This window comes from Rhinoderma darwinii, chromosome 6 (genome assembly GCF_050947455.1).
Source record: "Rhinoderma darwinii isolate aRhiDar2 chromosome 6, aRhiDar2.hap1, whole genome shotgun sequence".
Lineage (NCBI taxonomy): Eukaryota > Metazoa > Chordata > Amphibia > Anura > Rhinodermatidae > Rhinoderma > Rhinoderma darwinii.
In genome coordinates, this window is record NC_134692.1 from 22,793,238 (window position 1) to 22,819,048 (window position 25,811).

General features: G+C 39.3%; 1 protein-coding gene across 1 annotated transcript in view; it reads left to right on the forward strand.

Annotated features, from left to right (window-relative positions):
• KCNJ3 (potassium inwardly rectifying channel subfamily J member 3) overlaps nt 1–20,939 on the forward strand; it is a 158,501-nt gene extending 137,562 nt beyond the window's left edge. Inside the window, exon 3 of the mRNA XM_075829302.1 lies at nt 19,070–20,939. Coding sequence (XP_075685417.1) covers nt 19,070–19,653 — 584 coding nt within the window. The 3' untranslated portion in view covers nt 19,654–20,939. The remainder of the gene's footprint in view (nt 1–19,069) is intronic.
• Nucleotides 20,940–25,811: the final 4,872 nt, after the last annotated feature.

Here is a 25,811-nt window from a genome sequence, read left to right on the forward strand (position 1 = left end):
TCTTTGTGTTCATGTCAGTAATCGGCGCTTTTAGAAAAAAAGCAATACCTTTATCTTAAATGATTACATTTAGTTTTCTCAACAAGCTGCCCATGATTTCTCTATATGTATACAGGCATTAAGCCTATTATCACCATCAGCAGCAGGTATCATACATTCTATCACAATCTGCTTTAAAGGGTATGTCCACGTTTGCAACCATTTTTATTGCTGCAGTCAATAAAAAAAATAATTAAGCAACTAATCTTGATTTAAAAAAAAGCTATGTATACAGCTCCTATGTAGACCTAGTTGTCTTCATGGGTACAGACTCCCTGTATAGTTTGTTTAATAATTTTGTTTAATGTATGCAGTAAGCTCACAAGTTCCCCCTAGTGGTGGTTGCCGATACACAGCATTTTATAATTTCTCTCTAGGCTTATACAGGGGGCTCTCTAGCAGAAAAAACTGAGATCCAACCTCTATAAAGATATATTAAGAAATCCATCGGTACAGAATTTTGTGACCCTAATATTAAAAACATTGTATTAAAACATTTGTTTAATTATTAGATAACTATTAGTATTACTACGATATTATGTGGTTTATATTGGACTATTATACTGTATGTTTCATAGGTTGAAATTCACCTTCTATGACATAGCCAGATTAGATTAGATAAGGTCCCTGTCCTTTAAAAAAACAAAAACGGTTTCTTTAGTAAAAAGGTACTCACTGGCCATGCCGCCGGAGGAGAAAGACTTTAGTTATTGCAGATTATGTAACACACAGTTCTTCAACCATGACAAAAGCTAGTCGTCCATATAGAACTGCAAAGAGCTCTGTACCTCATGAGATGCTGTCGTTTTTCTTTTCATTTATTATTCTGCAAAGTGACGCATTTCTCTGCCATAAAGTGACTGGTAGCAGACGAGGCAGCCGAGTGTGTGTGAATATTAATCAGCTCTGCCTTGTTTTTCAAACATTCACTAATCAAAAACATGTCTTGGGTGCTCACTGGCCATCAGCACACAGTTTTCTGTAATAAAATTTAATTAATAGAAACCTTGTTAAATATTAATAACAAGAACTGAAATTTAAGATGCGGTCTTCTTTACTGAGATGCTAATCACCTACAATAAGTCGACTGGCAGATCCTGGCACTGATCTACAAGGTGTTCTAGAACATGAAATGCTCCTTTATGTTTATATGGAATGCATATGATAAATTGATCTATCGATCTAGCTGTCTATCTCATATCTTTTATGTATCTTCCTGAAAGCTATCTATCTATCTATCTATCTATCTATCTATCTATCTATCTATCTATCTATCTATCTATCTATCTATCTATCTATCTATCTCATATCTATCTATCTATCTATCTATCTATCTCATATCTATCTATCTCATATATCTATCTATCTATCTATCTATCTATCTATCTATCTATCTATCTATCTATCTATCTATCTATCTATCTATCATCTATCTATCTATCTATCTATCTGTCTGCCTGTCTGTCTGTCTGTCTGTCATCAGTGGCGCACGCAGGGGGGGGGGGGGGGTTTCCAGTTGCCCAGAAGCCCCTCTGTAAGCAGGGCCAGCATAATATTGCATACTATTGTACTCAATTGTATTCAGCCTTAGGATGCGAATACAATTGACGGCGCTGGCGAGGCAAATTAACCACAAACTCTCTTCCCCGCCATTCGGCGCTTTTCTTGTGGTGCAGGCGGTGCAATGACGTCATTGCGCCTCCTTCGTCGTTCCGCTGAAGCAGGCCTGTCCAGGAGAGACTAGGTCCGCATTGCTGGAGAAGAGCACGTTGTGGGAATGGGGACAGGTGAGTGCTTTCTGAAGTGTGCGGCACTATCTACACGAGGCACTATGGCACTAACTACACGGGAACTGTGGCACTCTCTATAGGGGACATAGTGGCACTCTCTACATGGGACATTGTGGCACTCTCTACATGGGACATTGTGGCACTCTCTACATGGGACATTGTGGCACTCTCTACAGGAGACATAGTGACACTCTTTAGGCCTCATTCACACGGCAGGGTTTCCCGTCCGGGTGCCGGCCGTTCATAAATCGGCCGGCACCCGGCTGCATTAGGAATGATAGACCCCTAATGGGGCTATTCACACGACCGATTTTTTGACGGCCGGAAAATCCGGCCGTCAAAAAATAGGACATGCTCTATCTTTGCCCGGACACCCGGCCGCCCGGCTCCCATAGAAGTCTATGGGGCCGGGTATTACACGGCCATCACCGGAATGTGTTCCGAGTGATGGCCGGGTTTCCCGGCGCTTGCGCTCTATCTCCTCCTCCTCACAGCGCAGAGTGCATGTGAGGAGGAGGAGTTGATGCCATTCTAACGAATGGCTGTACGCTGCACACTGTGTTGCAGGGCCGGGGTGTACAGCAGGTGGAGGGAGCGCTGCGCTGGCTCCCTTCCCCTGCTTGTTAAAAGCACCCTGGCTCGGCGACACCTTAGATGGCGCCGCTAGTAGCAGCAGCTGCTGCGGCTGCTACTACTGCAGCGACGCCACTATAGCAGAGCGGGGAGGTATCTCCCCGCTCTGCTATGTGCTAGCCGCACTTTAGCTCCTTGAAGGAGCGGAATCCCCGTGTGTTCGGGGATTCCGCTCCTGGACAGAGCGCTTGATGTCTCTGTCCATATCTGGGCAGTGACATCAGGGGAAACTCCTGAAGCGGAATCCCCGAACACATGGGGATTCCCCTTCAGGAGATGCCGCTGATGTCACTGTCCGGATCTGCCCGGCCCGGCACGGATGCATAACTTTATGCAAACCGGCCGGGCAGAATGGCCGATTTTACCGGCCGGCACTCGGGCTCGGACCCGACCCGGTCGTGTGAATCCCGCCTTACAGGGGACATTGTGGCACTCTCTACAGGGGACATTGTGGCACTCCCTACAGGGGCACTGTGGCACTATTTACAGGGGCACTTTGTGTGGCATTATCTACATGGGAACTGTGGCACTTTTGACATAGGCACTGTGGCACTTTTGACATAGGCACTGTGGCACTATGTTTAGGGGGCACTGTGGCACTATCCACAAATGGCAATTGGGCAGTCTCTACAGGGGACACTTTTGCACTATCTACAGGGAACACTATTGTACTATCTACAGGGGGCATTGAGTGTGGAACTATCTATGCTGTTTTTTTCTCTACAAGTAGCAGTCAGCACATATCCATTAGCCTAGCCCTTTAAATCAGAGATTGTATTGTAAAGGGCTAGGCTGGTGGATATGTGCAGACCAATACTCGTAAATAGCTATCTATTTTTTTATCCATCATCTCTCTATGTGAGAATTTCATGCACTCTGTTCCCATGGTTCATCTTTAGTATGAAAGCATTGCTCAGATCATTACAGCAAGGCAGTGTAAAGCATTGGGGAGAGACAGGCAGGCAGAAAGCAGCAACCTGAGCCCTGACATCATCAAAATGTGATGATTTCAGATAACCATTTAGTCCAATAAACAATTTAGCAGCCACTGATCATAATGGAAAAAATGGACTGAAGAAAAGAAATAGTGCATATGTACTACCCAAAGGTGCACTCTGATATGTGCTATATATACATATATTGCCTTTGAACATTAATCTACATAATAAGTTAAGTAACTTAGTAAATACTTGGCTTTATTTATCTTGTACTTACCCTAGGTTTTAGCCCAGAGTGCTATATTCCAGAGCTGCATTCACAATTCTGAAGGCTTCAGAGCTAAAATCTCCCAGCGTTCCTTGCTGGCTCAATGTTTGCACAGGTGATTTGCATTCTTGAAAGTGTGATTTTTACTACAGGCACTGTACAGCAATCTAATAGGAAAAGTAGGAAAAACAAACTGCCCCATTGCATTATAGGAGCTCAGCCAAACTGATAGGGATGTGTCTATTGCTGACTGTTTCTAATAGCAACCAGCAGAAATGTGAATGTAGCACTGGGATAAATTGCAGGCTGCAACTCAGGATTAGTAAAAGATAAGCAATTATTCTACGAACCTTTTAGGAACTAGAACGTGTCATTTAACAAAATTTTTTATTTATTTTTTGCTCACTGAATCTTTTGCTTAACAGAAGCAATAGTGTAGTCTGCGGAACTTTTGTTTCCGTGAAAAAAACGGGACAAACGGAAAACAACTGAAACAAAAGAATTACCATTGAAATCAATGGCAATTCTAACGCATCCGTTGCTTTCCGTTTAATCTTTCGATCCTCTCTTCCTCTGAAGGAAGAGAGGTAAATGTATACTAACGCTAGTGTGAACTTAGCCTAACCCTGACAAGGAGTTATGGACTCTCTTGGAGGGAAACGGGATACGTCGGCCACGGAGAGTAGAGAAGCGGCCTGCGTCACATTAAAATATATTAATATTACTAAAAGTCAGCTCTGCTGCATCTTAATAAAAGTTGGTGAGAAAACTTTTATAAATGTATTTTTGAAATATAAATGTATCTTTTAAATATGTTTTTTATTATATTATACTATTAAATACTATACAACATATATCATAAGTGAGCAAGAAATGATGGCAGAAACCGGGAATGTAAAGTGATTTCAGGATAAGCGGACTGTTGGTGATAATTATTTGGACATAAAATCTGATTAAAATGGATAATATATTTTCCTGCCAAACTCATTAGTGAAATATTCAAAAACATGCTTTTCGAGGCTGCAGCTAAATATCGTTATTTATTTGAGAATATAAATTACTGGAAGGGGTCCTTTATTTTACTATTTAACCTATAGTACACTATGTTATATTATAGAGCTTCCGGCTATGTTTGAATAATCAAGTTTTTCATAATATAATGATAAAAGTAAATTTTCCCCTAAAATACAAAAAAAGACAAAAACAAATTCTTCAGTTGTCTTTTGCCAAATTGTTAAAAACTTTGTGGATGATATTGTAACTATCCGCTTTCTCAGATTCCTAAGCAGCACATCTGCCTAATTTTGCAGCACTAAGGATGTATTTATGACTATATATTGAGGGTCTCACCCAATATGGCTGCCTTAATAAAATTATATTATTTGCAACACAGCTTTACCAGAATTCAAGAAACAGAAATCTGATGGAGCATGCCCCATGTGAAATCAGAGGCATACGGAGGTACAGTAAAGGCCCCATGCACATCTATGGTTGTTCTATTATATTTATGTACAAGATTGGGCCATAATATGACTGTGTGCATGAGGCATTAAAGTTTATGGATTTCTGGACTCCCTAAAAGACCAACTTTTGACCCCCCCTCTCATATTACTGCAGTGATTGGTTATTATATATTATTCATTGAGGATGATTTAAGAATTGAATTTCATATTCATGGTAGTCTACGGGTTAATAATAGTATTCCTGGTGCTCAAAAAAGAGTTTAGAGGTTAATCACTTTTTTTTCCTGGTAGTCTACATAGGATAGTTAATAATAATATCCCTGGTGGTCTAGGGTGGTGTAGGGATTAATAGTAATATTCCTGATTGTCCGACCTTTTGGACTGTGTTAATGGTAATATCCCTAGTGGTCTAGGGGTGTGTAGAGATTAATAGTAATATTCCTGATGGTCCGACATTGGACTGTGTTAATAATAATAATATCCCTGGTGGTGTAGGGTAGTTTAGGGGTTAATAGTAATATTTCTGATTGTCTGACCTTTTGGACTGAACTAATGGCAATATCCCTGGTTGTCTCGGGTGGTGTAGGGATTAATAGTAATATTCCTGATTGTCCGACCTTTGGAATGTGTTAATAATAATATCCCTGGTGGTCTAGAGTGGTGTAGGGATTAATAGTAATATTCCTGATTGTTTGACCTTTTGAACTGTGTTAATGGTAATATCCCTGGTGGTCTAGAGTGGTGTAGGGATTAATAGTAATATTCCTGATTGCCTGACCTTTGGACTGTGTTAATGGCAATATTCCTGGTGGTCTAGGGTGGTGAAGAGATTAATAGTAATATTCCTGATTGAGGTAGGAAATATGTGTTAATGGCAGTCTAGAGTCATTCACCTTCAATGATATGTGTATGGCACTTTGGCTGAGCATGTATGACCTTTTGTTGGTTCTCCTATGAGCACATCGTCCGGTAATTGTCTGAAAAGATAGTTTATGTAGGGACTTTTAGTACACTGTAATGGTCAATGCCGTCTCTCATGTTTGAAGGGGGATCATTTGTACAAACACTAGAATGTACGTCTAATCTGCCAAGTGCAATCTGCTTTATGTGTAATGTTTATGGCCAGCTATAAACAGGCACAGCCACAGTAGGAGCTTTACATAATAGGTTTAGGTAACAACCTCTATCGGTGCCATAAATGACTGCCATCACTGGTTGTCGCCCATCTATTACATGTAATGTAGGCCACGAAAACGCAAACACAGATGAACAGAATATTTAAGTACTTCACATAAGAGGGCGAGTTAGGGACTTATTTTTGCACTTACTTTTATTTTAGTGGGAAATTATCTTTAATAACAATAATTAGCTGATGAATTTTCTGTTACTTAAAATGCAATTTATTTTAGATTTGAAGATTAAGCTTAAAGCAAGGATGGGCAATTTTTTGGCACTCACTGTGTAGGAGTACATCTGCCACGATCAGTCTGCCAGTGCAATGTTGCCAAAGCAATGTGCAGTGGAGAGCATTAAATATACTTTTTGCACCGTATTTGATATTTGGTAATATTTCTTCCTTTCGTGCTTTTATTTGCCTGTCTTTGCAGATCTGATATGTACAGATTTATTTTCCTTATATATTTTTTATGTAGCGTTGAATTACATTATCATAATATTCATTTTGTTTGTTTTGCTTATGTAGCTATGAGTAACTGGTGACCGCAGAATGCACTAGGACAGGGGCGGACTGTAATAATAGAGGGCTCCTGTGCAAGAACAGTATGTGGGCTCCTGGTTTTCCAACAGCCAATGTAGAGCCCCTGTGATACTGCACAGGTTGCACATACCGTATGGTATGAAAAGCCCTGCACCACAACTTTTTTATCACTTAAATCAATATTCTGGAAACCATTGACATAACAAGAAATGTTTCTACCATCTAAATGCATGTTAATGTAACTAAGTATTATTTCAGAAGTAGCAACTTCAGCAGTTTCTTGTACTGGGGCAGATAGATTGCCTGTGCAGCATGTCCAGTAGGGGCCCATTCTGGCCATAGGATTTTTCAACAAATATAATTTCCATACCTCCCCACCGTCCCAGATCCAGCAGGACAGTCCCGGATTGCGGGCGGTGTCCCACTGTCCAGGGAAGCCGGTGGTATATCCCTTAGGGCGCAGATACAGTTGAATCCAATGGTGGAGCAGACAGCCATCAGCTTCCTGCTCCACCATTCACTATGCAACGCTGGCCGTGAGACACGCGGTGCAGTGACATCGTCGCGCCTGTCTGCACCGAGTCATAAACTGTTCCACTCATCATGGGAACGGGGTTAGTTGAGTATTTTTTTATTTTTTATTAGACACTATGGGGGTATTATACTGGATATAAGGGGCAGCTATGGGGGCATTGAATTGTGTTGGAAGCACTATAGGGGCATTATACTGTGTGCTGGGCATCTATGGAGCAATATACTGTGTTAGGGGCAACGATAGTGGCATTATACTGTGTGGGGGGCTCTATGGGGGCATTATACCGTCTGAAGGGCACTATGAGGGCATTCTAATATCGGGAGGCACTATGGGATTATGATATTATGTGGGCTGAACTGGGTTTGTATCGGTGGGGATTGGGCAGGGCTAGAGGCGTGGCTTAACAGGAAAAAAATTACGGCCGCACACAATCAGTTGTCCCTCTTTACTGTACTTCAAAGTTGGGAGGTATTTGTTTCTATCATCCCATCACCCTGCTCACACTTTGCATGGATTTCTGATAGATTCAACAAAGATTGCGCCATTCCAGTCAGCCAATAACAGAGTCTTTATGATTAGCTGATCTACTTAGTGATTGACTGATTGCTGATGATGTTGTATCTGTGTGTCTTAGCACGGCCAATTCTAGCTTTTCTGCTGCCTGAGGCGAAAATTGAAATGGCACTCCTCAGATTTTGATTGACATCTCCCTGGCTATTCTACATCACTACCAGCCTCCTCAAACTCTTGCGGATGTGCCATTGCCTTGTACTACCCTGGCAAGCGTGGTGCAGCGATGAAACCGGGCAGAGTACAACTTGCTGCATGGTGTGTGGCCAAGTAGTTCAAGGCAATGGAGCATCCAAGAACGTTTGAGGAAGCTGCTAGTGATGTATAACAGCCAGGGGATGTCAATCAAGCATGGCAAGGTGGGTTTGGAGTCAGGACTATGTGACTCTTCAGGATAGCGGCACCGCCCCATGACCCTTTAATGAGCAATTAGCATATAGTGTGCGCCGTTTTAAAAGTTTATTTTTTTAGATTTTGCTGCATCTAAAAAAAAAACATACGAGGGAAAGTTTGGAAATATTGTCAGGTCATGTATTACCGCATGGTGGCGGTTCAAAAGGTTAAAACTACCAGAAAGATTCCCATTATATATACAATGAATTGAAAACAATTTCATCTGCCCTGCAATTTTGTTATTATAAATATATCCTATATAATTACAGCTTCAGAACCAAGCTCATACATATATACAGCACCAGAAGCAAGCTCAGTACATATATACAGTACCAGAAGCAAGCTCAGTACATAAATACAGCAACAGAACCAAGCTCAGTACATAAATACTACACCAGTACCAAGCTCAATACATATATACAGCACCAGAACAAACTTCCGTACATAAATACAGCACCAGCACAAATATACCTAGTGCAGCCCCTGCCGTATAGGTTTGTACGGTGTAAAACTACTGGGAATTGCTGTTTCACAAAAAAAAAAAAAACATACCACCCATCATCTCGCTGCAGATCATACAGTGACTACAGTAGTGATTGGAGGCAGTATAAATATTTACATTAACTGACTTACGGGTGACGTTTTCTCAGATTCTATTTGTTATTTTTCTCTTTTCTTCTCCATCTGGTCCAGACCTCTATGATGACTTCTCCCGGCCACAGCCCATTTCTGTAGTTTGCCGCTCAGATATCTTCAGCTTCTCATTTTTTAAACATTTCTGCACCTACGTATAAAGGAATATAATATTCTTATAGAGCCACAAACTACACCCCTAAATATAATAGTGCCATACACTGCACCTCTAATTATAATAGCACCATACACGGTGCTATATGTCCCACACACACTCATTGCCCCTGTAGATAGTGCCCCCATAGATCCCCTTTAGATAGTGCCCCATAGAGCCCCCTGTAGACAGTGCCCCCCCTTACAGTGCCCCCTGTAGACTCTGCCCCATATAGAGCCCCTTTTTTACAGTGCCCCACAAAGAGCCCCCTGTACACAGTGCCCCACATAAAGCCCCCTGTAGACAGTGTCCCACATATATAGTGCCCCCTATAGAGCCTCCTGCAGATACTACCCCCCATAGAGCCCCATGTAGATAGTGCTCCCACAGAGCCCCTGAAATAGTGCCTCCCATAGAGCCCCCTGTAGATAGTGCCTTCCATAGAGCCCCCTGTAGATAGTGCCCCCATAGAGCCCCCTGTAGATAGTGCCCTCATAGAGCCCCCTGTAGATAGTGCCCTACATAGATCCCCTGTAGATAGTGGCCCCCATAGATAGCACTGTAGATAGTAGCCCCTGTAGATAGTGCCCCACATATAGCCCCCCTGTACATTGTGCCCCATATATAGCCCCCCTGTGGACAGTGCCCTACATATAGCCCCCTGTAGTTAGTGACCTAAATATAGCCCCCCTGTAGTTAGTGCCCCACATATAGCCTTCCCTGTAGATAGTGCCCTACATATAGCCCCCTGTAGTTAGACCTAAATATAGCCCCCCCTGTAGTTAGTGCCCCACATATAGCCTTACCTGTAGATAGTGGCCCATATATAGCCCCTCTGTAGATAATGTCCCACATATAACCCCCCTGTAGATATTGCCCCACATATAGCCCCCTGTAGATTGTGCCCCATATATAGCCCCCTGTGGATAGTGCCCTTCATATAGACCCTGTACTTAGTGACCTAAATATAGCCCCCCTGTAGTTAGTGCCCCACATATAGCCTTCCCTGTAGATAGTGGCCCACATATAGCCCCCTGTAGATATTGCCCCACATATAGCCCTTCCTGTAGATTGCACCCCACATGTAGCCCCCTGTAGATAGTGCCTCACATATAGCCCCCCTGTAGATAGAGCCCCCTGCAGATAATGCCACTCACACTTTTAAGAGAAAAAAATAACTTTGCATACTCACTTGATCGTGCCCTGCTATTCAGCTCTTATGCAGCGATTATGCATGTAATTGTATCTGCGTCCTATAGACGCAGATACAATTATAGAGCAGGATGGGGTGGCGGCGGCTGGTCTCAGTGGCGTCGCCTCCCCCTCGAAGAGGCTGCATGCGGCCGCCTAATGCGAGAAACTCATCTCGCCTCATGGACAGTGCTGCCCTGTGTCTGAGCAGTCTACAGTAGCAAGAGAAAGTCCTGTAGTCTTTAGTAAGTACAGTAGTTAACCCCTTCACAGGGGGTTAACCCCCTCACTAATCTACCCTAGACCAGCAGGCATGTTATAATTAACTAGTTCACTGCACTAGGCCACCTGGAATTAACCCCATTAATGCCCTAGCCCATCATGGATGTTATCACTAACGCATTCACTGCCCTAGATCACCAGGAATATTACCATTAACCCTTTCACTGCCCTAGCCCATCAGGGATATTATCATTAACCTCTTCACTGCCCTAGACCACCAGGGATGTTAGCTATCACTGCAAGGGAAATTCTGAGATAACAGCAAAAAATATATTTATTTACACGTAAGTTGCGGGTATGTTGGCAGAAGAGGACCCCACAAGCTGTTTTTGCACAGAGGCCCTTAACTGTATGTGTGTGCCCCTGAGTAGAGATCAGCGAATTTGGCAAATCACAAGTACGTACCCCAATAGCCCTGAAAACTCATGAGACTCTCTGATCTCTTCTAGGACTGTATCCCACCTCTATCAAGCTCTTTAAAGGGGTTGGCAATTTTATGTTTATTTCGACTAATGCATTATGTACCACTTACTAATACATTAGAAGATCAGCGCGGTTGTCTTTCTCTGTGAAGCGTCGCCCAATTTTTAGTACAGTCTTCTCCATGGACTGTACGGTGCTCCAGTTCTGAACATGGCCACTGATGGAGGGACATGTAACCAGACACGTCCATAAGCAACCTCCATTGAATAACACTGCGCACGGTTCTGCTCGTGCACTAATTTCCCTTGCCGTGCGCAGTATTGAATAGAGGCCGCTGATGGCCATGTTCAGAGTGGGAAAGCTCGTCCGCGGACACTACTGTACTAACAAGGGGCCTGCACTTCACAAAGAAAGGCATTGGTGCTGATCTAATAACTAGGTATTGCTAAGTGAGCACTAGCAACCGCTATTTGATTTGTGCGCTGTGAACCCCAAAAGTTTTTGATTTCGCCAAATTTTGACGAAAATTCGGTATGTGTAGAATTGGTTCCTTTATCTTTAACCGTGGGTTAAACATGTTTCGATTTTCTTCATACTATCTATTTTGGTCCTCTAAATAATTCCATTTTCTTCAGCATTTATCAAAGTGCCCCTGACGTCCAGCAAGTGGAGTGTTGTATACTCATGTAACATCTTCAGCTCTTGAGATGAATTTCTACCAGAGTGAGCAGAGAATAAAATTTTTCTTTATCTATCCCAGCAGACATGACTAAAGAGCCAAACGTTTTACATTGTCTGGAATAGAGAGTCCGTGTCAAATAGTGCTGCCTGTGATCCGGTCCACAGCTCATTACAATATCCATGCAACTAGCCCCACTTGTGTCTGGATCAGGATCCATCCTCTGTCCTTCAGGAGCAGTATCAATGGGCCATTTATTTGAAATTTTCATCTGATGAAAATTATTCCAGATTCTATAGGATCCAAAGTACTAGAAATTGTATAGGAGCAAAAGCAGCAAGATTTGGAACGTACATTGGCTCCCTGCTTCCCATTGACACAAAGTGTAATTTGGGGGCGATAGATTGAATTCAGCTTTGTATCCCACTGAATTAAAATAAAAAATGTAAATGTAATAAAAAGAAGACAAAAAAATGTATACCAAAAACGATGCCAAATAGGAGACACCATATTAAAAAAATACCTTCCCCTAAAACAACATGTGCCTAATTATACCGTAACATGGGAGCAAGGAATTCCAGAGAAGATGGGTTACAATTGCTGTTAGACCTGTATGACAGAGGGATATTTAGTGGGGGGCTGACAGAGATCCCTAGGTACAGGGCGCCAGGGGGATGCCACCAAGCAACTCTGAGTTGGCCAGGGTATTTAGATACAGGGATAGGGCAGAAAACGGAATCTTTCCCTCAGGTACACTACAGCTTAGCTATGACTCAAGGGCGTATATACCATAAAGGCATGCCATGCAAATGCAATGGGGTCCCTAGAGAACGGGAACTAGGTTGGCTTCTTCCCTTATTTTTAGAGGTGATGAAAATTTGTGCAGGGGTCCCCTTTTCGCAGGTCCTACAAACAAGATTGTGGGGAATTAACCCAGGCATCACAGAAAGGAGATGGGGCAAACAGGCACCATGTCCACCGGTCCCTTGTAATTAGGGGTATGGTGGTGCTAACTAGAGCCAAAAGCGGGGCCCCATTTTAATTTTTACTATGTATGCCCCAGGACAACTCAAGCATTTTTGTTATTTTTTTTAGGGAAATTCTTGTTAATCTTCCTCGTGTAGTATCCCAAAGTTTATCCATAGAAAATCTCAGTGCAAACCCCCAAGTGTCTGGCTCGTTTCTGAGGAAACATGTTGTTTAGATGTTAATTTTAATAGTTACACATATTTTTGGCAGACAAAGCCGGGCAAGGAGCAAAGGCAGTAATCCAGAGGAGATAAATTGAAGCCATGGCAATGTTACAGCACCGTTTCCATTATCTCCGGGTTCTGGAAACTGCATTTTAAAACTGTATCAATTGCACAAAGTATAAATGAGTTTAACACATAGAAAGAGGAATATTTTGTCTCTTATTCTTTTCCAGCTATTTAACATTTTTCTTTGCTGATCTCTATTGTCTGAGGTTACTATGGCATTGAGGTTGCTATGGTAATTTCAGACTTGGCTGTGCTTCGGGCAGCTATCAATTTTGACCTCGCGGACACTTAATATTTCAGCTGCTCATGTTTTTTGCCCTCAACGGAACAGTAAATTTAAAAGAAAATTATTCTCATGAAAAGCAAGAGAATAGTCTGAAGTATGTCTGAAATATAATGTGTTGGTGCAGCCTATATGAAATCAGTGATATATAATCCAAACCAATAATGGTTGACTTGTTAAAATCTAGCTCCATCTTGGAAAATTATGTCTTCGTCTTACAAATGTTATTTCTAGAATCCCTATAGACCCAGCCGAGAGTTCGAGTCATATGTTGTTCCTTCCCATATAATTTGGCCGCACCTTCCGCCACAGAACCTAATATTGTATGTTGCAAATTACTCCATATATACAATTTCTTCAGTAACAGATTTATATCTCAGAAGTCTGTAGACAGGGCTGGCCTAAGGGCATAACACACAAGGCGCCTCAACGAAACCTACTGAAATGGTTTGGCATCCGAGACTTGTGACCACGACAAATCTCTATATTATATTGAAGTTCTATTTAGACATTGTCTAGCATTGCAACTTGATTACTTCATGTATGGAGCTATTTTGCCACTATTTGTCAGTATATTATTTATACAGTATATGCTGGTCGTGGCAATGTATAGCGTTGTTATATTCTGTTATATTTCTCAAAAATCTAGAAGTGTCTAAAGCCGTCCCCTTGTCCCACCCTGGGTGTTCTCCACATCACTGTGGGTGCCTTATTCACATACTGTAGAAACATCCATCACTTACATATGAATACTCACTTATCTGTACATTCATATGTACATAGTCTCTTCCAGTGGCTCCCTTCCCCTGGGGCTGCCTATAGTCGTAGACCTACTGTACCTATAAGTAAATTCGGTCCTTCATATTTTTCTAAAACACCAGTGCCAGTTCGCATTTTTTACTACATTTGCATTAAAAGTTTTTCTGTATGTTGCTTCAATCTGCAATTTACAGGGCACAGAAATCACGGTTCTGTGATAAGTAGGTAAAATCTATAACCCAGAAAACAGCATGGCACATAAAACCCATGCCTCATGTCAATAGGGTTAGTGATGAAATATTTTACCAAAATTTATGGCGTAATATAAATTATTCTTAACTCTGCTCTGCAATCCATCATTGTCCTGTCTTCTTCTTATAGCAATTTTCAGAAAAGCAGTTGTTGCCTCAGGGGCCAAAAGTACAAATTAGATCAGTTGACTGCAGTCCAAAGTCATTGATCAGCCTGTGCGGAGACCACTGAGACTTTTTGAGGAGCTTTTAAATGTCTTGGTATTTTTAGCTTCTTAAAACCATGCTCAACCATAGTGACTGGTGAGGTGAGAAAGTGAGAAGAAATACAGCTTCAGCTCAAAGTTTGAGTAAAACAACAAGTCTGAAAATTGGCATCTACACTTAGTAGAAGGATTTCATCTAATATTCCGAGGTGTGCTTTAAGTAAAAAAGAATAGGCCCGGTAGAATCAAATGACAATCACATATCAATCATTCCCCCTTCAACAAAAGAAGAAGAAAAATCTGTTTATACAGTAAACTTAACAATAAAATAGCATGTAGTATGCTCCTAAGCTCCCCCTAGTGGTGGCTGTAGGCAGAGGGAATTTTATCATTTAACTGTCTATGCAGGGAATTTGTAACTCTGTGTTAGAAAAATTGAGCTTTCACTGCAATAAGGTTATATGAAGAAATTAATCAACATCAAGTTTTTTGTTTTATTAGATTAATACACTATTGTGGTAGGGATTTAGCTTTTTATTAGTATTAAACCTATTGCTTTGGGTACCACAGTCTTAAACAAAGCTGGCAGATGGGATGTATAAAAAGATAAACTAGGTCAATTATATCATTGATTATCCATATTTATTTCATCATAAGATGTAACAGATAACAAGTTTATAATGGCTGCGGAGAACTGGAGGGAATTCGCTAATCTACAGTAAATATTATGCTTGATTAAGGTCTGATTTATGAATAAACACCTATGCGCTTACGAAGTTCATCGGTAAACAGTTGTGCTTGTCCGGAATAATGATACTTAATATAGATGGAAAAAAATAACATTGTTATTTTTTTCTCTAGGAAAATTCATACCAATAGCTGAAGTATATCGGTTGACAATCACGAGTCACAGCAAGAGGTGGCAAGTGTTCTAGAATGAATTAGCTGCCAACTGGTTGATCATTGTATATTTGACATCCCTAGAACTAGTGCAAACAGCACAGCTTGAATCCTATCAAAGGGCAGAACTTTTTTTATTTCTTTAATCAAAGGACTGTTTTTGTTTGTATAGTCCGTTGTTGTCTGGTACAATGAAGCCTCCAATGTAACACATGCGTAATTGTAGTGTAAGACATATACCCCAGTGAGAACCTAGGCCCCAAGCAGGTTGGAAAGCCAGAAGGTATGCAATTATGATAGGTTGTAGATACTGAGACCTTTATAACAGATAATTGGATTGTTGTCCCGATTCTCTCACAGGGGTAGAAAAACATATGGTTTGGTGAAAGATTCTGAGCAATTAATTAGTACCTACGGAGAAATTACTTATAACATGTAGAAATCAATTATCTGTGGTTTAATAATTGGCCAGAGATTTATCTCAGTAGGACATATTATTTTAGTAAGCATATAATGTTTATTAGAAAAAGTGCTTCTCTAATGCTGACCATGGCAATAAATTGGTGGCATAAAAATGTACCCACTTACAGTACAGTGTACATGGATAGATATTACTCATGCCCATGAGAGACTATGAAATGTTCTATGTTATGTAAATGCTTTGATAGGCTCTGTTCACATATGCATTAGAAGACTTCAATGGGGGTGCCGTTGGCCATACCGGTATTTTTGGTTTCAAGAATAGCACAGTCTGCAGAGCTTATATTGCCATAAAAATACCAGAAACCCGGACTGAACCTGTTAAAGTTAATGAGGTCCATAAGTGATTGGATCTATCATACAACAGATCTGTTACAGCAACAAGGCTTCTCTAATAACTGGAAGCCATGACCCAAGTGTGACTAGAGACTTACTTGCTGTGGAAATTCTACTTTTGAACATCCTTTATCCACACGTAAGATTGAGTAACTTTTTATATACTGTGCTTTAATTATCTTGTACTGATTTCTGGTTACAACATATCTTGATCACATCCAGTTAAAAATGATGCTGGTTGATACTTGGAATCTGTCAGCACTATGCTGACAGACACCCCCAGCAGCTTAGCTAAGACCCTATAGAGCGAGACTGAGCTTGATAATGAATTACACTTGGGAACTTAAAACGGAACATTGTGTTGTGTCTCATGGTTCTTCAACATCATAATTTTAATATGATTGTAATTCCATGTACCTAAAATCAATGGTGATCTCTTCCCGTGTCTAGCAGCTGATCTTCAAGTCCCGTGAAAGTGACAGATAAAGGTTTGGGAGCCCTGTCCCAAGCCACTGACAGTCTAAAACAGTGTTCTCACTATTTCTAAGCAAGTACCCCCTGTTTCAATTTTGCACTTTGCTGAATTGCCCAATTCTCCATAATTGGGCCCAGACAAAAATATACTTTTAGGTGTTTTTTTTTTCTCCGAATGGTGTATTTACACTTGAAAGTTTATTGCATCCATATATGAATACTTTAACTCAATGTATATCAAAATATCCTTGAAATTGATGCCAACTCTTTAGGTGCCTACTTAATCATTTTTTTTAATTTTGTTTGTTTTGTTCTGACTGTTATGTTGGCAATGAAATAGTTTTTAAACATCTTGATGACAATAAAAGATAATTATCTGCTCACAGATTGATGCAAATTGAAGTCTTACACCAAATCACCATGGGATCAATTACAATGACTGAAATATTCTAAAACCTCAGCCTAGGGAATTGTATCGTATAGTTATATAACTTCCCTCTAAAATGCAATCCTTGAAGTAACATAAAAATCAATGCTATGGGTGGATAAAAGCTCAATGGTTCAGTAATTCAAAAATGAACATCTTATCTAATTGTTGGAAATCAATGAGAACGGTTAACACTTAATAGATAGGAAGATAATACTATGCAATATTAACTGTCAGGCTGCTTATTTGGCAGAAAACTGTTCTAGCAGATATTTTGCATATAATCTTCTTTGTGATGTCTTTCTTTTGTTTTAATTGGCGTACAGTTGAGGAAGGATAAGGGTATAGGTTTTGTGTATCTAGTCTCATAAAACAAAACAGTGGAGAAGGGCTCCTGCTGCAGACAGTTGCCTTACAGCCAGGTTGATGTTTTTTTGTGGGATCTTTGATTAGGAGGGGGTGGATAAAAGATAATATGGGACAAGATGGGAGGTAATTAAGGGATAAATTGCAAAAACAATAATTTCTCTTACCATCGTTTTTATTGGTTTTAACAATTTTAACAAAGTGGGTAAACATTAAAGACACAGATTTTTAAGGGTGATAGTACAATATACATATATATGGTTGAATTTAAACAAGGTACATCAACATAAATTTTATGGCCCCAAAAAGTGTAAATAATGCTTTTATTATGTGTTATTATTTACGGCGGGGAAGGGAGGATGCCCTTGGGATGAGCAAGGGGTTCTGTTAGAAGGATATAAAGGTTGGAAGGATAGGAAGATCTTTTTGTCTATTTCTGTATGTATATTTTGTGTTCATTTAATGAAAAATGGGTACAAAAAATATTCCTTTATTATTCTTGCACGAAATAATCCGTCGTTTATAGATGACATATTTGATAACTGATGGATCATTTATGCAACCTGTTCTGCTCAGAAAACATCCGGCAAAATAACCAGAGTGGTGTGAACAGAGCTTTAGTATGACAGTAAGAGGATTTACAGATGATTGCTTATGTTAATTTTCTCCATTGCCTTATGTTTTAAATAAAGCACATATTGAAGCTGTTTAACACATTTTTGTTACTTTCACTGATCTTGTGGATTCAGGACTGTAACTTAAAGGGGTTGTATAAGATTAGAAAAAAGGTCTGCTTTTTTTTTCTTACAGAAAGAGTGCCACTCATGTCCATGGGCTTTGTCTAGTATTGCAGCCAGTCACATCCAAGTGAATAGGACTGAGCTGGAATACTGGGCCATGGACAGGTGTGGCGCTATTTATGGAGCGAGGTTTACTCTGTCTAGCTTAATTTCTGCATGCCCAAGGAGTACACCTTACTGCACTGCACATGCCCAGGGAGTACGGGGCAACGGCGCATCTGAGAGAGTTGGAGGAAGTTGGTAGTTATGTGGAAAGTCGGCTTTGGAGACCAGACTGCCTGATTTTAGGATAGCGACACTTTGCCCCATGACTCTTGTAGGGTAATCAGAATACAGCACAAGCCGTTTTAAAACTTAACTTTTTAGCTTTTGCTTCATCTGTGAAATCATTCAGGGACATGTTTGGAAACCTTGTCAGGCCATGTATTACGACATGGTGGCAGCTTAAGGAACTAAAACAACCTGACAGGTTCCCTTTAATCGAAAGTAGAAAAACCCTTCAGTTGGCATCTGAAATTCTTGATGTTGGGTCTTATTTTAGTTGTAGAAATATTTTAAAAACAGCCCCTCAAATGTGAATTTAACCTATGATTTAGGCAACTTTGGATGGAAGGTTCTCCACTGAGATGGTGACAAGGTCAACTTTGAAGTTTGGTGTCAAGGTCAAATTTTTTCTTTATTCTTTTACCACCTCCTAGCTATAAGGGTACTAACATTTTGTCCTCGCTGTAATATGGACTGTAAAAAAGACAGTTACCGTATACTGTTTGAACATCGTACTTTATTTATATTTATCATGTGCTTCTTTTTTCTTTTCTAGGAATGACCTGTCAAGCAAGGACATCATACACAGAAGATGAAGTTTTGTGGGGCCATCGTTTTTATCCTGTAATATCACTAGAAGAAGGGTTCTTTAAAGTAGACTACTCACAGTTTCATGCAACATTTGAAGTTCCCACTGCACCTTATAGTGTTAAAGAACAGGAGGAAATGCTTCTTATTTCTTCACCCATTATAGCACCAGCAGTAAGTAACAGCAAAGAAAAATCGAATTCTGTAGACACTCTGGATAGTCTGGATGACATTAGCACAAAAATGCCTCCGAAACTCCAGAAAATAACTGGCAGAGAGGACTTGCCCAGAAAATTGCTCAGAATGAGCTCTACCACTTCTGAAAAAGCTTACAGCATGGGGGACTTGCCAATGAAACTTCAACGAATAAGTTCGGTTCCGGGAAACTCAGAAGAGAAACTGGTCATTAAGACAACAAAGATGATTTCGGATCCGATGAGCCAATCAGTAGCAGATTTACCACCAAAGCTTCAAAGATTGTCTGGTGGAGGTAGGATGGATGGAAACCTGCCACCAAAATTAAGGAAAATGAATTCCGATCGATTTACATAACGAAAACTTTTTAGGCATTAATTATATAATGGGTTGCAAGCATCCGTGAAATATATAAGGAACCAAACCAATGCAGCCCGTGTGGAGATACAAATGGCTGTCTCTCCTATCTAGGAAAACCTGTACTTGGCGACAGTTTTAATGATAGTCAGGACTGTATTGTATATATAGTGCTTTGATAAGAGACCTAATATGTTTTTACGGTCTATCTGGAACTGGATTAATACTAATTGGCATGTAATATCACATCAAGCATGCAATAATAGTGTGCATATTTTGCATATAGTTTTATGGCATGAATCTTACTTTATATTGTATAATCTAAAAAAAAAAAAAAGGAAAAGGGGCATTATTCTCCCCCGATATTTTTTAAGACTTGTAATTCTATCATAAGAAAGATTTACTATAAGGGCAAAGTTTTATTTCAGATTATCTATTATTTGGATATAGATTGTAAATATGTGTCCATCTAAGTATTTTTCGGATCATACTTTATCTCTTAAAATAGAAATTCTAATTATATTGTGGCTGGTTAACTGTTATTGAATGAATCGGTCATCCATATATATAGTTAAATTGATATTATGTGTTAGTTAAGGCCTTTAATGCACACAGCAGAGCCATATGCACTGAGGCACATGGAGTCACTGTGGCTCCGTACTACAGAGCCAAAGGAACTTAATGGGCTGCCGTATGGTGCCTCTCTACGGCACCATATTATGGAGGTATTTTGACCCTAGAAGCAATGATTCGAGGAGAAGATACCGTATCCCCATAATACGGCATCTAATGGAGCATGTCTCCATTTTCTTCCATATAAATCCACAAGGGAAAACATAGGTATGCCTCTCATAGAAGTCTATAGGCACTTTACTAGGACTTCATACCACTCGGAGGCTGTATGTAATACAACTTGAGGCCTGACATTATAAAGCACAGTGGACAAAGACTACACATAATTAGTCTGTCTATGACCAGGTAACAATATATTGTACAAATGCTTTTGATGCTTAAAAATTTAAAATTACTCCAAAAATTAAATTTTATTAAAATGTTTCTAATATCTTATTTGATCTGAAATTGTATTTGTTCATGCCAACTGGTGCACACAATTTGTCCTAGAAAAATTCTCATATTTTATATTATTCTAGTTAACACAACTACAATCAGATTAATTAGAATTTCTGTTTTAATGATGTCCTCTGGTCTTTTTTATTTCTTCTGGGCTGATTCCAGATGTTAAGATTCCATTATTTTCCCTGAAAAAAAAATGAATAGAAAACATTTAAGACATTTATACATTAATAATTGATATTTAAAAAGTGATCTCGTATTACTATGATGTTTAGGTATATTGTTTTTACATTTTTAATTAAATGTTATATATCTATACAGTATTAACTTATACAGACATAGCACTATATATATATTTTAACTCTGCCCTTAAAATTCACTGGGCTATAAAAGCCATAACAAAAATTTAATTTATTAATGATTACATTGATTATTAATGTTTTTTTGTGTTTTTTTTGTCTTACCTTAAAATTCACAAATACAGTATCAATATTTTTATGGGTAATTTTTCACATGTTTTAATTAGGTTTCCCACTTTAATATATGAAACTTTGGTGTGATTATCTAAAACAAGCTTGTATCGAAGTAAAATATGGATGCTCTGAATATTGCTAATCTTAGGTATAAATTATTATATCTCTTCGGACATTACTATATTATGCAGTTTTATATACTTAGATTTATTGATACTATTGTGCTATGTGCTATGAGCTTTTGTACTGTAAAAATAAAACAGAAACATAGCATCATTGCAAAATGACAATGATTTTTCTTTCAAAAAACACATTAATCGTTAGTCATTATGCAACAAAAATTGCAAAAAAATTAAAAATAAAGCAAAAATTATTTTATCCCAACATAAAAAAAAATATTTTAAAAGTGCACCATTTGTAACCCTTGAATTGAACCTTTTTCTACACCACAAATAGGGATTATTATTCATTATTTTTTTTTCCTGGTTATTGTGTGTGCACACTGGTTTTTATAGGTGTTAGGAAAACATGAATAGAAAATGTGTTGCTTGAGTTCATGATTAGAATGGACTTTCATTGCTCACTCGGCTTACAGCCTACCTGTGGCTCTCCAGCAGTTGCAAAGCTACAACTCCCAGCTTGTGGTTGTCAGGGTATACGGGAAGTGGTGGTTCTACAACAGCTGGAAAGCCACAGGTTGGAGCACACCAACAGCAGGAAATGTAGGTTCCCTTTTGAGCAAAAAGTTTCCGTATACATGTAGGTATATTGTACATAAAATACTTTGCTCTACTTATCTTCAGTTATGGTATGAATTCCCTGCTTATTCAGAACTGCATTCAGAATTCTGCAGAATCCTGAATGAAAATCTTATTGTAAACCCTTCTGGTACAGAGTCTGTTCAGACCATATTCTACTGAATAAAATTTTGGAAACTGATGTCCTTAAAAATGTATTTTAAAATGTATTTATTTTAAATCCCAGAATGCATTGCAGCAAAGTGCATTGCATTTCAGGAACTTAGTAAGACTATTAGGGGTATGTGTCAACTAGCTGTCATTTAGTTTCAGTACTAGCTAGCAAAATTGTGATCTAGTTCTTGGCCATAGTTGGTCTATATTCTGGATGTAACTACCAAATATATGGTCCAGAAATAAATACCACTGCATCAGATTTAGGTTTCTTTAATCAGATAATCTTTTCATTCCATGAATTTATACAGTATCATGGAAAAAAAGATGATCTGATTGAAAAAATCTGGTTCTGGTGCTGTAGTATTCGTTGCTGGAATGTATTGTATACTAGGGAATGGTGGAACCCAGGGCCACGGTGCACAGCTGATTACACAGAGGAATATTGCTAGAAATTCTGCAACCGAACATACGGCACCAAAAATCCCTATGGTGCCGCATGTTCAGTTGTTACATCTGGAGCACGGATGGTTAAGCACGGGTACAATACTCCGGACTAATTAAAGCCTAACTGCAACCATAAGTAAAGCAAAGTATATGCAAAGTAACTCAACTTTTTATGCATTATATCTAGAAGTAAACTTTAAGATGGTAAGCAAAGCTTTGGGTCCCTTATAAAGCCTACAAATCTTTAGTGTAATGTCAGGCGACTACTGAAGGCACCAACACTCCCTAAAAACGAATCAAGTTTACTGAACTGAGGACTACTTTCAAGTTAGAGTACAGTCCCTGTCAAACAGTGTTCAGATTTTGAGTTGAAATTATTTATTGCTTTTTAGCACAAAACAGAAAAATTCTGGGATGTTAAAATAAGGGAATAAGATCTACATATGAATGCTTATTCACAAGGGGTTTCGGGAACTCAGGAAAATAATTTCTATAAATATATATACATATATACTGTGTATATATATATATATATATATATATATATATATATATATATATATATATATATATATATATATATATATATATTTTTATATATATATATATATATATATATATATATGTGTGTGTGTATATATATATATATATATATATATATATATATGGAACATTATTTATTCATGTTGATTATGGATGTATACACATCTAATTATTTTATTACATAGTTGTTTTCACATAGGCACTTCTGGGTTCAATCTATTATATGTTTTGTTTTAGATTTTCCTATGCTAAAGGTGTTTTCCAGCCCCCCACATGTTTTTAAAAAAAACTTTGACTATGGGTAAAAATAACAGAAAAATTGTACTTACCTTTTTCATTTCCTGCCCATCCTGCACTTTTGGTTGCTCCGTTGCATCGATGACATGTCAACTTGAGATTGGCCACATTCACTGGTCAAAGTGGTGATGTGCAACCTCAAAGTCGTCTTTCTAAGCCTACTAATTGGCTACTGTGGACACATGTTGAGATGAAACTATGATCAGTGCAGTGGTGTAAGAAACAACTTATGAGTAATAAGGACTTTTAAAAGATGAATGCAATATTTATTTAATATTTGAACCTATATTGAGTTTATTTGAAACATTTTTAAGGGGCTGGAAAACCTGTTTAATACGGGTTAAAGGGGTCAGTCAAGATTAGAAAAACATGTCTGCTTTCTTACAAAAATAGTGCCACACCTGTTCACAGTTTGTGTGTGGTATTGCAGCTCATCCCCATTCACTTTAATGTTGTTGAGTTTTAATACCAGACGCAAACCAGAGACAGGTGTGGCGTTATTTCTGGAACAAAGCAGCCATGTTTTTCTAATCCTAGACAAGCCTTTACTATATATTAAGGCACTATATGCTAATGTATGTTAAATTTAATTTAAAGAAACACTTCAGGCGAAACTGATTCTGTTATGCCTCGAGCAGGGCCGGAGGGGGTCGGTACATGACACATTCTCTCTTTCTTGTTCTTTGAATCACTGTCTCCTTAGGCCCTTCACGGAGTATAACACAGTGAATCATTTTTTGCCTGGAGTGCTCCTTTAAGATTCTCTTTTTGAACACTGTAATATCAGTAAACTAGTATTCTCTTTCTAGGGAAAACATTACATACGAGAAATTTATGGTAATTTTAGATATATTTTAAGATGTTTTTAAACCATGTAAGATTCTCTCTTGCTAGAAAACCCCCAAACTCTTGGTCGCAAACCTATCGTGTTGGTCGATGCCGGACAGGTTCCAAAATTTGCTCGCTTATGCGTTTATGTTTAAATGTTCATTTCTTCATTTAGACTCAACCATTGATCATAAAAGGTTAGAAAACTTGATTTACAACTTATACTTGAAAAATTTTGCATAGCAGCCAATAAATTATCTGTATCTGGAAACTTGGTGTGTTTTTTGCTTTGTGAAGGGTTGGTAATTTGTTTAGTGGACTTTTCATTCATAGGTAATGTCCATCTACAGTGAAGCATTTCTCCTGTCAATCTACAGCCGTGGTCTCCTAGCTGTTGGAAAACTATAACTCTCAACATACTCTGACAGCCTCGAGCTGGGAGTTGCAGATTCACCACAGGTTGGAGACCATCATTTGATAGAATCCACAAAACATGTAGCACTTTACGTACAGTAACTTAATTTACGCTTTTGGCTATATGCAAGGACTCAAAATTTCACAACGCACCTTTCTTCAAGGCATATTTACTAAATGAACTTTAAAGGGGTTTATGAGATTAGAAGAAAAAGGCTCTGTTTTTTTTCTAGAAAAGGCATCACTCATCTATGTGTAGTATTAGGCTGGATTCACACGAGCATGTTCGGTCCGTAAAGGACGGAACGTATTTCAGCCGCAAGTCCCGGACCGAACACACTGCAGGGGGCTGGGCTCCTAGCATCATAGTTATGTACGACACTAGGAGTCCCTGCCTCGTAGCGGGACAACTGTCCCGTACTTTAATCATGTTTTCAGTACGAGACAGTAGTTCCACGGAGAGGCAGGGACACCTAGCGTTGTACATAACATTGATGCTAGGAGCCCAGCCCCCTGCAGTGTGTTCGGTCCGGGACTTGCGGCCGAAATACGTTCTGTCCTTTACAGACCGAACATGCTTGTGTGAATCCAGCCTTACAGCTCAGTCACATTAAAGGGAATTGGCTGGAGCTGCAATACCAAACACAGCCCATGAAGTAGAGTGGTGCTGTTTCTAGACAAAAAGTTACATTTCTGAAGCCACTGGAAGGCTCATGTACTGCACACAATAAATCAAGTTCATGTTTAATTGGGGGATATTTGTCAAAATTAGTGCACATCAATCAACCAATCAGATTGCAGCTTTTTAGCAAAGGCTTTTTAGAAAATAGAATCAGTGACCTGATTGGTTGTGTAGCAACAATCAGGACAAGCTGCTGGTGCCCAAGGCAGGGGTTTCAGGGTCCGCCCCCACCTTGATCCCTAAAGTTTGGAATGATAGCTGTTGGATGGACGTTTATTGATTAAATTAACTCCAGTTATTCCCCACTCTTCCCTCCAATCTGTAGTATTCTAATACATATTCACCATTTCCATCCAGCGCTATCCCCTCAACACATGTACAGTTTCCAATGTAGGACCAGCTGGCCACTACCACATGACGCTGATGGGGTCCCCTGGTTTCTGTTGTGCTCTTAAAAACAGCCTCCCCACCTCACTGGCACCCCAGGTG